Genomic DNA, 13106 nt, shown 5'->3' with positions numbered 1-13106 from the left:
GTCCTGGTTTATTACATGTTTCCTAGGTCAGAGAGGGTCCCAGGAAAAAGTTGGACAAGACTCGCAACAGAGAATGTGTTGTGTTGTAGGCAGCCTCTTACTGGAAACGTTTATGCCAGTTTATGTTTAGATAAAATCCTGGCAGAGGAATCCACCCGACTTGCCACTAACCTAAAAGATCTGGTGCGAACAGAGGTTAAGAATTCCCTTCGTAAGAAACATGACCTTCCTAGCACCTTGCCTGGCAAGAAAAGACTGGGCCTAGGGGTTTCTAATACTTCTAGTGAAGAGGAGAGATTTGTGGAAGATGCAAAGCTATGCTCTTCTGAATATTCCTCTGACGAAGATGGAGGGGGGAAAAAAACTATTTCCAGCTGAGGATGTGGACCAACTTCTTAAAGCAACCAGGGGCACTATGAATATTGATGACCCAATGATCCATCCAGGACATTATTTGAGGGCCTCGGTCCTAGGAAACAACTTTTCCTATTCACAAAAATGTGGCCAGCCTCTCTAGAAGGGAATGGAAGAACCCTGACAAAGTTAGGTATTTTGAAAAGAAAATTTCCCTTTGAGGATGAATTAAGTAAGGACTGGGATAGTTTTCCCACACTGGATGCCCCAGTAGCTAAGATATCCAGGAAAAATGCTTACCTTTTGAAGATCTGGGTACCCTCCTCGATTCTGTGGATTGGAAGGTGGACTATTACTTAAAAAGGACATGGGAAGCTTCTGCAGGGGCCTTTAAACCTGGTATTGTGGCCACATGTATAGCCAGGTCACTTAAAATCTGAATAGCTCAACTGGAGCTTCATCTCCGAGACAAAACTCCTAGGGATCAGATACTGGCTTCCCTCCCGGTTTTGTAGAGCCGCAGACTTTTTGGCTGATGCCTCAGTGGACTTAGGGCTGCAGATCTAGCTGACAGACAGACCATCAAACTCCGCTATATGGCTGAAGACATAGAAGGGAGATGCGGGCTCAAAAGGGAAGCTCTGTTCTATCCTTTGTTCAGGAGACTTCTTGTTTGGTTCTCCACTGGATGATCTCCTAGAAAAAGCATCTGACAGGAGCAAAGGGTTTCCTACCCAGAACAAACCAGAATCCTTTCTTCCCAGGAAGTTTTAATAAAAAACCCAATCCCAAGGGACCGGAATTTAGATCCTCTAAATCCACGAAGAAGAACGGGGGCTTCTTGTTTAGGCTTCAGAAAGATGCCAAGAATAAGGATCACCAGCAATGACGCCAGAAGGAGTGGGGTAGGGGGTCGCTAATCCATATTCCAAGAATGGGAAAAGATCTTGTCAAACCAGTGGGTTCTAGATATTATAAAGACGGGATACAAACTAGAATTCATGACCCCTCCTCCATACAGATTCCTTCCCGCAGAGAGGCGGAAGGATTCAGAGAAACAGCTGGCTCTATAGTCAGAGGTTATTTCTCTTATAAAGAAGGGGGTTCTAGTACCAGTACCGAAACCAGAGATGGGGAAGGGCTACTATTCCCTCCTTTTTCTAGTAAAGAAACCAGAAGGCAGATTCAGGGTTATAATAAACCTAAAACAGCTGAACTCATTCCTAATTTACAAAAGATTTCTGAAGGAGAGTGTCCCCGCTACTGTAAATCTCCTCTTCCTGAATTGTATGATGGCATCAATAGATCTGGAGGATGCTTATTACCATGTCCTTGTCTGCATCACTCACTCACCAAAAGTATCTGAGGGTGGCAGTAGTTTTGAACGACTCCCTAATCCACCTCCAATTCAGGGCCCTCCCGTTTGGCATCTTTCAGGCTCCGAGAGTCTTTACCGAACTTATAGCGGAAATGACCTCATATATACGAACGAAGGGCATTCTTTATAATTCCCTACCTAGACTACTTTTTAATAGTGGCAGACACAGCCCAAACGTTGACACTCTATCTACAGTCAGTACAATCGACTTTAATAGAATTTAACACCGTCCAACAGATGCATTTTTTTGGGAATCCCCTTAGACTCATTCAAACAAATGTCTTTTCTCCCTCAGGGAAAGATCCAGCCTTTGATAGAGAAGGTCTCGGGCCTCTTTTTGGATCACTTAACTTCTTTCAGAAGGGCTATGTTCGTCCTGGGTCTTCTAACCCCTTGTATCCCAGCCACAATGTGGGCACAGTTCAGATCCAGACCTCTACAGAAGGACATATTGGAGAAGTGGGACAAGAGCAATTTCTCCCTAGATCACTCACTACACCTTTCCTCTGTAGCCAGACTCTCTCTCAGGTGGTCGATGAAGGTAGAAAATCTCAGGAAGGGTGTTTCATGGGAAATGTCTCAACCCTGAACATTACAGCAGATGCAAGTCCTTGGGGTTGGGGAGCCCATGGTGAATCCTTCTGCCTTCAGGGTCAGTGGGATCCTCAAACCTCCATAAAATCTTCCAACTACAGGGAGCTTAAGGCAGTACTTCAGGCTATAAAATGCACCATTCCTATACTTTCAAGAGTGTAAAATTTCTTTCAGACAACACGACTACAGTGGTGTACATAAATCATCAGGGAGGTAGAAGATCAGGACTTCTGATGAATTTAGCCACAGATATTTTCTCCCTAGCCGAGCTGCATCATTTGTCCCTTTCAGCTGTCCATCTTTGGGGAAGGGACAATCAGATGGCAGACTTTTTGAGCAGAAGACCGTTGCTACAATCAGAATGGTCCCTAAAACAGGAAGTCTTCTGGATGATTGTGGCCAGGTGGGGGAATCCTTCCATAGATCTGTTTGCTACCAGGGAGAACCGGAAAGTGCCCAGATTCTTCTCCCTAGACCCCAGGGAATATCCGGTAGTAGTAGATACTCTCTCCCAGTGTTGGAGCCAGGAACAGGGTTATGCCCCTCCCCCACTTTGTCTACTTCCAAGAGTTTTAAAATAGGAAGACAGGCCCTCGGTAATCTTAATTGCTCCATTTTAGCAAAAAAGACCATGGTGCACATGGTGGAGGAAGCTGTCCTTAGCCCAACCATGGATTCTTCCAGACAGACCAGATCTCCTGTCCCTGGGCCCAGTAGTTCATCCCGACATCACCAGGCTGCATGTTACAGCATGGAGACTGAGAGGATGATCCTGAGAATAAGAGGTATTTCAGAATCTGTCATCTCTACTTTATTGGCAAGTAGGAAACAGGTTACCTCTAAAATATATATTTAAGGGTCTGGAAAACCTTTCTTGCCTTTACAGGAATTGATATAGATCCATTAACCTATCCAGATATACCCCTGATATTAGACTTTCTCCAGACAGGGCTAGACAAGAATCTCAAGCCCAGAACATTAAAGGTACAGATTTCTGCCCTAAGATCCTTCTATTATTCAAGGTTAGCAGAACACCCCTGGATTAGAAGGTTCCGGATTGCGGCCTCCAGGATAAGACCTCCAATAAGATATTCAGTCCCACCCTGGGCCTTAAGCTTAGTCCTAATTGCCATGATGGGTTCATCCTTTGAACCTTTAGATTCCCTGTCCATAAAATTTCTCACTCTAAAGATTAATTTTTTACTAGCTGTTACTACTGCCCGGAGAGTAAGTGAAATTCAAGCCCTCTCGGCCTTCCCTCCTTACATTTTGGTGTTTGAGGATAGGGAAATCATGAAGACCTTACCAGGTTTTTTGCCCAAGATAATTTCCCCATTTCATCAAGACCAGGAAATTATTCTTCCCTTCTTTTGTGACTACCCCAAAAATCTAAAGGATCAGGTGTTTAATTGTTTAGATGTAAGTAGGTGTTTAATCTTCTACTTAGAGGTCACAAAGGACTGGAGGTCTTCAGAGAATCTCTTTATTCAGTTCCATGGTCCAAATAGGGGTTCGGCAGCTAGCACTATTATTTTAATTTGTATTATCCCTCAGTGCCCGCGCGTCTCGCAAAGATGGTATCTACAGTGATAATGGCACTGAATAACATGAACGTTGCATTGCATTGCAATGATTTAAAAAAATTAAAGTGGAAAACCCCTTTTAACTTATTTGTTTAGTAGCTAAGCTCAGGCTGAAGAGCATTTTTCCTTCCATAACTAAAATAATAATTTAACCCCTTAATGACCGCCGATACGTCTTTTTACGGCGGTCATTAGTGGGCTTTATTCTAGAGCGCCGCTATTCTACGTCGCTGCTGTAGAATAAAGTAAACAGAGCAGGGAGCCATGAAATCTCCCTGCTCTCAGCTGCTAGAGGCAGCTGAGGGCTGGGGGCGTCCCTGCTCTGCCGGGTGAGATCGATATTAGTATCTGTTTAACACTTCAGATGCGGTGCACAACAGCGAGCACCGCATCTGAATGGTTTTGGAGAGAGGGAGGGAGCTCCCTCTCATCTCACTGACACCCGGCGATAAAATCGCCGAGTGTCTGTGTCTTCTATGGCAGCCAGGGGGTCTAATAAAGACCCCCAGGTCTGCCTGGAGCGAATGCCTGCTAGATCATGCCGCAGGCATGACCTAGCAGATGCCTGTCCGTTTTAAACGGACAGGCAGTAATACACTGCAATACAAAAGTATTGCAGTGTATTATAATAGCGATCGGAGGATAGTGAAGTCCCCTAGTGGGACTAGTAAAAAAGTAAAAAAGTTTAATAAAGTTAATAAAAAAAAAAAAAGTGAAACCAAAAAAATGAAAAACCCACTTTTTCCCCTTACAAAATGCTTTACTATTAAAAAAAACTACAATAAAGCAAAAAAGTTACACATATTTGGTATCGCCGCGTCCGTAACGACCCCGACTATAAAGCTGTTCTATTATTTAACCCGCGCTGTGAACGCCGTAAAAAATAAAATAAAAAACAATGGAAAAATTGCTGTTTTCTGTTAATCCTGACTTTAAAAAAATGTGATAAAAAGTGATCAAAAAGTCGCATCTACTCTCAAATGGTACCAATAAAAACTGCAAGTCGTCCCGCAAAAAACAAGACCTTATACAGCTATGCCGACGCAAAAATAAAAAAGTTACAACTCTTTGAATGTGACAATGTAAAAAATGACTTGGACATTAGGGCCCAGAATGCAAGCAGGGGGAAGGGGTTAAAGGCTATGTACACCTATGCATTTTTTATATATATATATATATATATATATATATATATATACCGGTAAATCAGTGTGTTTGGTGTAACTTTATAAATAGTTATTAAAAATGTGTTTTACCATTTGAGATACAGCTATTCTCTATAAAGAGCAGCTGTATCTAGCGCTTAATCCTACTCCCGTCAGGTCCGCCGGGCTGACTGGTTTAGTGAAAGCGCGTCCTGCGTGTCTCTGACATGCAAGATCCACCTGTTCTCCATCACATCTAAGATCATAACTTAGATGTGATAGATTACAGGTGGATCCTGCGTGTCAGATACACGCAGGACCCGCTGACACTGAACTCGTCAGGTCCGCAGGACTGACTGATTCAGGTAATAGTGAACGATACAACTGCTCTGTATAGAGAATACAGAGTAGCTGTATCTCAAAGTAAAAATATTTTTTTAATAAAGGTTATTTATAAAGTTACACCAAACACACTGACTAGCATGTTTATATATAAAAAAAAATTGCCCTGCAAAGGTTTACATAGCCTTTAAAAACCAGCATTTTGTGATTACATGGGTTACCTTTGTTTAATATTAAAAGTAGCTTAATGATCTGAAACATTCATGTCACAAATATGTATAAATAAATAAAAATGTATACTTTGTCACCTCACTGTGCCTATACAGAACCGATAAAAACACAGGGACATATACAAAAACACCGAAAAAGGCCATACTTACAAATGGACACAGCCAGGCCAGAAATGCTGATGAAAGGGCGAGCAGGTGCTTTAAATAATAATAGCCACTCCCACTGGTCTTGAGGGGAGTGGTGTGTGGTGCATGGGATGTGTAGTAAGAAATAATAAATGAATAGTGTGTGTGCAAGTGTAATACTATAAGTGAAATATAGGGGGCAGTAATAAATGAAGTGCCTCAATAGAAATAAATGGATAATGGGGTGCAAGTGAGTGAAACATGGAGGGATAGTGTGTACGTCATGAGGCACAACGTGTATAGCCAGGTAGAAGCCTATTTGTGACGCCTTGATAATTCATAGAGCGGGCTACCCTGCTTGCTATGCCAAACAACAACACACCATGCTCTCCCAGCATCAAAGACCCGGCTGTGTCCAAGAGAAGCGAATATACATAATAATGAAAAATACCTGGGGTATTGGTAATCATTTTGGCCAAAAGGACGCAAGCTCGCAATCCACGACAAGGATCCCCAGACTTGCGAGTCCCTAAATCCTAAACTGGAACAGAACGTTCCTGATGCACAAACAGAACCGATAAAAACACAGGGACATATACAAAAACACCGAAAAAGGCCATACTTACAAATGGACACAGCCAGGCCAGAAATGCTGATGAAAGGGCGAGCAGGTGCTTTAAATAATAATAGCCACTCCCACTGGTCTTGAGGGGAGTGGTGTGTGGTGCATGGGATGTGTAGTAAGAAATAATAAATGAATAGTGTGTGTGCAAGTGTAATACTATAAGTGAAATATAGGGGGCAGTAATAAATGAAGTGCCTCAATAGAAATAAATGGATAATGGGGTGCAAGTGAGTGAAACATGGAGGGATAGTGTGTACGTCATGAGGCACAACGTGTATAGCCAGGTAGAAGCCTATTTGTGACGCCTTGATAATTCATAGAGCGGGCTACCCTGCTTGCTATGCCAAACAACAACACACCATGCTCTCCCAGCATCAAAGACCCGGCTGTGTCCAAGAGAAGCGAATATACATAATAATGAAAAATACCTGGGGTATTTATATTTTTTTAATAAAGGTTATTTATAAAGTTACACCAAACACACTGACTAGCATGTTTATATATAAAAAAAAATTGCCCTGCAAAGGTTTACATAGCCTTTAAAAACCAGCATTTTGTGATTACATGGGTTACCTTTGTTTAATATTAAAAGTAGCTTAATGATCTGAAACATTCATGTCACAAATATGTATAAATAAATAAAAATGTATACTTTGTCACCTCACTGTGCCTATGTCAGATCTGGGGGCCTTTGTTAGACCCCTGGCTAAAATTATAATCTCCGCATCAGGAGCGCCAATGGGCTGATAAGGAGCCCCCTCCCTCTGTCAAGCTCCTTAGATTCCTACTGCTCTTGCTGTTGACTACGGCATCTAAGGGATTAGAGCAGGGCTCCTGCGGTGAATGCGCGAGTACAGCTTATGTATATGCATGATCACCACAATGTACTATTACGTCCTGTCGTGGTTAGGTGACCGCAAGTAGGACATAATAGTACGTATATTTGCAGGAAGTGTATAAAGCATTCCAGAAGCGATAACCTTGTCTACAGTATGTATGACATACACTTTCATATTCCACCAAGTTAACATTCATTGAGATGTTTCTATGCTATTGCTTTTCTAGCTTGTATAAAATATATTAAGTGGGTTTTCCCAGAATCCTGAATTCTCATCTATCCACAGAATGATGTCCGTTTTTGGCATTCCCATAGACTTTGAATGGAGCGGCAGCGCGCATACTCTACCATGGCTCTATTCGATGTCCTCCTCAAATTGGTCGAGCAGGGAGGAGGAACGGGAGTTCGAAACCCCTGTTCTCATTATCGGTGGGAGTCCCAGCCTATCCTATGGATAGGTGATTAATTTATGATACCGGGAAAATCCCTTTGTATGTTTTTCAAAATTTAATCTAGAAAACATTGTTTGAAACAACAACAAAATACATAGTGGAACCATGAGAGCTTTTTCATATAGCTCAACCTGGCCAGGAGAATGCATTAAAAACAGGATAATGAGAAAATCGAGGAAAAGAATAGTTAATAATGATGGAATAGGAAGAAATGGAGGAAAGAGGAGACTAGTTGGGCAGGGACAGAGAATCTGTCTGTCAATTACATGTGCTTCACTGAATCTCTTTGGGGAACAGCTACAGCAACGAGGGCCGGACCCCAACACTATTTTGATTTGTGTTTGCCATAAACATAAGAACTAAACCCTAAAAAGAATTAATCATGTGATCTTCGCTTTAACCAGTTCAAAATGCATGGTGGTTATGTCCAATGATTTAGCTATTGTGACATGCAACATCAGAAAGATCATTAAAAGTCGCCTCCTTCCACTGATGACTCTTGGCAACAGACCTCAAAGTGCCATTTTTTTTCTCTAGTTAACAGTACATGCTTACAAAGTGATAGTTTGTGGTCCATTGCTAAGGAGCACTGACATCACTTTAAAGGCTCTGTCTACCTTTTGTAACCATCTAATTTTTTATTGCTCCAATGCGTCTAAAATAAAGTATGAAACAACTTTGCTTATAATCTTGATTAAAATAATATACTACCATTTTGCGTATACCGCTCCTATACAAATCAATGTGTCTCCATAGCAAAAGTATTCCGCACACGAATTCGTGATTTTAGCAAATCTTTACATTTTTTATTTTATCATTAGTTGATGCCAGAGGTTTAGTGCGAAGTTTCGGTCGAAATATAGACCTTCATCGGGCACTTATTCCTCCTGGTGTCTGGAGTATCCAGTTGTTGGCGCTGCTTGTGTTAGTAGCGGCTAACCGCTGTATTTGGCGCTACTAACACAAGCAGCACCAATGACTGGATACTCCAGACACCAGGAGGAATAAGTGCCTGATGAAGGTCTAAATATCGACCGAAACGTCGCACTAAACCTCTGGCATCAACTAATGATAAAATAAAAAATGTCAAGATTTGCTAAAATCACTAATTTGTATGCAGAATACTTCTTTTGCTACATAATTGGGTTGGGACCCTATTCGTGCACCTACCCAGGTCTTGTGCGCTCTGAACTACCACAATGTGTCTCCATAGTTACAGGCTACCCAAAAACCTGTGTACTTTAGTCTTACTTGTCATCCTAGCCTATCGAATGTATATTAGTAAGAAGTAAATGACATAGGGAACTATGTGATGGTTACAAATTATATCAGCAGTGAGCATACTAAACTGTATTCCTCTCTTGCAGGCTATGTGGTCGGTGATTGGACGTCCCAATTTTCCATTCTTTTCCGCATAGTGATGTATGTCTTCACGTCTTTGTTCTTCATCTCATGTCAGGCAGCGGCCCAGACTGTAATATACTGCGCTATATCTGATGACATATCAAAGCAAAATGGTGGCTACTTCTCAGACTGTAAACCCTGCAAGCTGGGCCCTCATGTGCAGGACGCTGGTATTGCCAAAAAGCTTTGGGAGGCCAGTGAAGCTATGGTTGGACTAAGTTCTTCTGCAAGGGAACATCTAGCCACAAGTACAAGATAGGTTTTTGTTTTTTATAATAATGGTCCCTTTATATCATTACAAGATACACAAAGCTGCATGAAACGGTCTACTTTTCCTATCAAACACGTTGTGACTTTTAAAGTACCATTGGAAAATTGATTCGCATTAACAGCCACCTTGTCTACATAGCTGTGCGAAGCGTTGCACATAGTTCTCTTGCTAATAAGAATAACAAAGAACATCCGTTATACTTATTCAAAGTGGGATTGAAAGACACTGGATCCTCTATACACCGAATGACCGCTTTATTAGAGACACATCTAGTGACGCGTTGGACTTACTTTGGCCATAAGAACCGCAGCAATTCATTGCGGCATAAATTCCACTAGGTGTTAAAATCGTTCGGCAGGAATATTGGCCCATGTGGACAGGATAGCTTCCTCCGTTTGCCACTAAAGTGTCCTTCTGCCATAGGCTAAACAGCTGCCATGAAGTGACGAACTTGGTCGGTCACAATGCTTATGTAAGCCCTACTGTACAAACGTCCATCCTCAGGTCACAGAAGACCCAGGGTGGGCCAGGAAACGACAGTACTCCACATCCACCAGTCTGAACTGTTCACAACTGATAGGAAAGGTTCATCACATGATGCTGCTTGTACCAAATTCTGCATGGTGCAACACATCTGGATTCATCTGACCTGCTGATGTTTTTCCACTGCTCAGTGATCAAATTTTTGCACTCCAGCCTAATGGAGTCTTGCCTTTCAGTTTACTTTAAACAGCAATGGCACTCAAACTGGTTGTCTGCTTTTATAGCCCATCCATGCTAAGGAAAGACGAGTAGTTTGGGTAGTTCTTAAAGGGAATGTGTCGCGAATTAAACTTTTTTATTTTTTTTTATTTTTTTAAGTAAGTTACTTATTTATATAATTTTTTTTTACGTTTTTTGCTGTATTTTTTTTTTTCTTCCACATGGTGGAAAGTAGTAAAAATTAAATCATTTGACATGTTTTCCTATGTCGGCCACCAGAGGGAGCACTTCCCAGAATTACAACAAGGTGAATAAGGCAAAGCAACCTGACTCACAGCTGCCATAAATGTGGGAGGGAATCTCACCCCCCCCCCCCCCTCCTCCTATAAGACAGGAAAAGGTGTCTTCAAATTGCTAAGCAGTGTCCGGCTGCCATTTTGGGTGTGATTGTTGAAATGCAGCTCGCAAAAGCTATAGGACACCCCAAAAGGCTAAGGGTATGTTCACACGCTAAGGGTATGTGAAAAAAAAATGGCAGCCCCCATAGAGAGGTAAAAGTATGAATACATTAAAAAGTAGAAAGTGACAACACAAATACAATTTTTGTTTACATTATATTAAAAGCAATATAATAAAAAATTAAAAAAATCATGAAATCTTACTTGTAACATCCAGAAGATCCCCTTTTGCAGGATGTTTTTTTGTTTTTTGTTTTTCCTCTCACATTATTCTCCGTTTACCCGTTTACTCCCAATACCCTTGCACAAAAAAAACCCACAAGATTGGCGGTTTTTGAAATCCTAAGGGTATGTGCACACGCTAGCTGGCTTTTATGGCTGAAATGACAGACTGTTTTCAGGAGAAAACAGCTGCCTCGTTTTAGCCGTAAAAGCTCCTCCTCGTATTAAGCGAGGCGTCTGTGACGCTCGTAAATCTTGAGCTGCTCTTCATTGAGTTCAATGAAGAACGGCTCAAATTACGTTGCAAAGAAGTGCCCTGCACTTCTTTGCCGAGGCTGTCAAACGACGACGTGTAAATTACAGGTCGTCTGCACAATACGTCGGCAAACCCATTTGAATGAATGGGCAGATGTTTGCCGACGTATTGTAGCCCTATTTTCAGGCGTAAAACGAGGCATAATACGCCTCGTTTACGCCTGAAAATAGGTCGTGTGAACCCAGCCTAACCCCGGCTAGTCTAGCACCGCTGACCATGCCTCATTCGATGCCGCTCAGATTGCTTAATTTTCCCATTCTAATGTGGATTCACACTATAAACTGATCCAAAGAAAACTTGCTCACTTGATTTTAAGCTGCACTCCGGGGTCACGTGTCTGATTTCCATACAGGGAAACTCCAATCGTGAAAGGGCAGGTGTCTCTAATAAAGTGGCCATTCAGTGTATTTGTGTTTAACTTCTTGTGTATTTATTGCATTTCTGTCTCTTTTAAACATTCAGAGAAGCATTTATATGAATGTGGATCTTGACTGATTAACGTGATACTATAAAGTGTGTGACATTTCCAGAAATGATTAAATAAATTGGTATTGTACTTTTGAAAATGTAGCTTAATAGGTGATCCATTGAAAATAATTGAATATACATTTTCTTATATACTGTGCTTGCTCTGATTTTGCCATAGTAATGTTGCCAGACTTTTGTCCATGTACCTCCTGTCGTGACTTCCATTCATAGGACTAAAGGTCACATGGCACAGAGTTCATGCCCTCTTCACATCCGAGAACCTTTCACCTGCCCATACATGTGCAGCATGTAATAGACAGGGCGTCACAAACACTGTCGCTTGAAATCATTTTTCTAACGTCCTCCGTTATTTACATATCAGTGCCATTATATTTGGCGCTCGATATGTAAATAAGCCCCTAAACTGTCAATGGGGCATGTCTATCGAACTAAATGGCAAGGGGGCGTGATGTCGTCGCTCTGACACTGTCCAATCAGCTATGGCCAGTGTCAGGGCGGTTTGCGCGGTGTTACCTCCCGCGAGAACACACAGACTGGTGGTTCTGCAGAGAGCACTCTCTGTCTGTGTGTGTTCTCGCGAGAGGGAACACAGCGCAAGCCGCCTTGACACTGGCCGTACCTGATTGGACAGTGTCAGAGCGACGACATCACGCCCCCTTGCCATTTAGTTAGATAGAAACACCCCATTGACAGTTCAGGGGCTTATTAACGTATCGGGCACCAAATATAACGGCACCGATATGTAAATAACGGAGGACGTTAGAAAAATAATTACAAGCGAGACCGTGTTTGTGAAGCTCTGTCTATTACATGCTGCACTCAGCTGCACACGTATGGGCAGGTGAAAGGGTCTCTAAGTTTAGTGTCTACATCGGAAAAGCTCCTGACGTAGACACTAAAAGGGTCCATAGGGCTCCGTTGTCAGATGGATGGCCACAAGAGTGTCCTTTTGGCCTCCGTCTGGCCGGTATACGTCAAACTGCAACAAAAAAAGGTATATAAAAAGCGTAGTAGACTACGCTATTCCATCCCCTCGCAGTCCAGTAAAAAATATGTAGAACATGGTCACCCTTAGGTGACGAATGAGACTATTAGATATCCGTCATGGCCTACATTTAAAGTATGTCGGGAGCTTTTTCCGACTTATACGTCTAACATACTTCAATAACTGTGATGTGAACATAGCCTTAGTCTGTTCTATTTACATCACTGCAGCAGATAGATCAATAGAAGAAAAACATAGTGTATATCCGTAAGGCTTTGTTCACACTGTTGTTATGACTTGTTATTACAGGATTGACAGATACGATGCATCCATTATTGATCTAGGTTTTTGTTCTTTTACCTTATTGATTTATAATGGGTGTCAGGTTACCTGATCGAATAGTGCAGCATGCTACGATATCTGACCATCGAAACCTGTCAGAAAAAAAAAATGAACACAAGTTTGAACAGAGTATTAAGTATCATTATTTTCAAATTAAGTGGAGTTTCATTTTAATAGCACAAAGGATTTAAGTGGTGATGTGCCCATGTCCATATTTGTTACAGAAGGGCTGCATGGAAGGCAGGGTGAG

The 13106-nt window shown here is 41.9% G+C and overlaps 1 protein-coding gene across 1 annotated transcript in view; it reads left to right on the top strand.

Annotated features, from left to right (window-relative positions):
* The window catches only part of LOC142743277 (retinol dehydrogenase 12-like), a 47749-nt gene extending 36159 nt beyond the window's left edge, over window positions 1–11590 (top strand). The window contains exon 5 of the mRNA XM_075853891.1: window positions 9035–11590. Coding sequence (XP_075710006.1) covers window positions 9035–9330 — 296 coding nt within the window. The 3' untranslated portion in view covers window positions 9331–11590. The remainder of the gene's footprint in view (window positions 1–9034) is intronic.
* The last annotated feature ends 1516 nt before the right edge of the window (window positions 11591–13106 follow it).

Source organism: Rhinoderma darwinii, chromosome 1, assembly GCF_050947455.1.
Source record: "Rhinoderma darwinii isolate aRhiDar2 chromosome 1, aRhiDar2.hap1, whole genome shotgun sequence".
In the NCBI taxonomy this organism is placed as follows: Eukaryota; Metazoa; Chordata; class Amphibia; order Anura; family Rhinodermatidae; genus Rhinoderma; species Rhinoderma darwinii.
The sequence above is the reverse complement of the archived record's forward strand: the minus strand, read 5'-3'. Positions and strand labels throughout refer to the sequence as shown.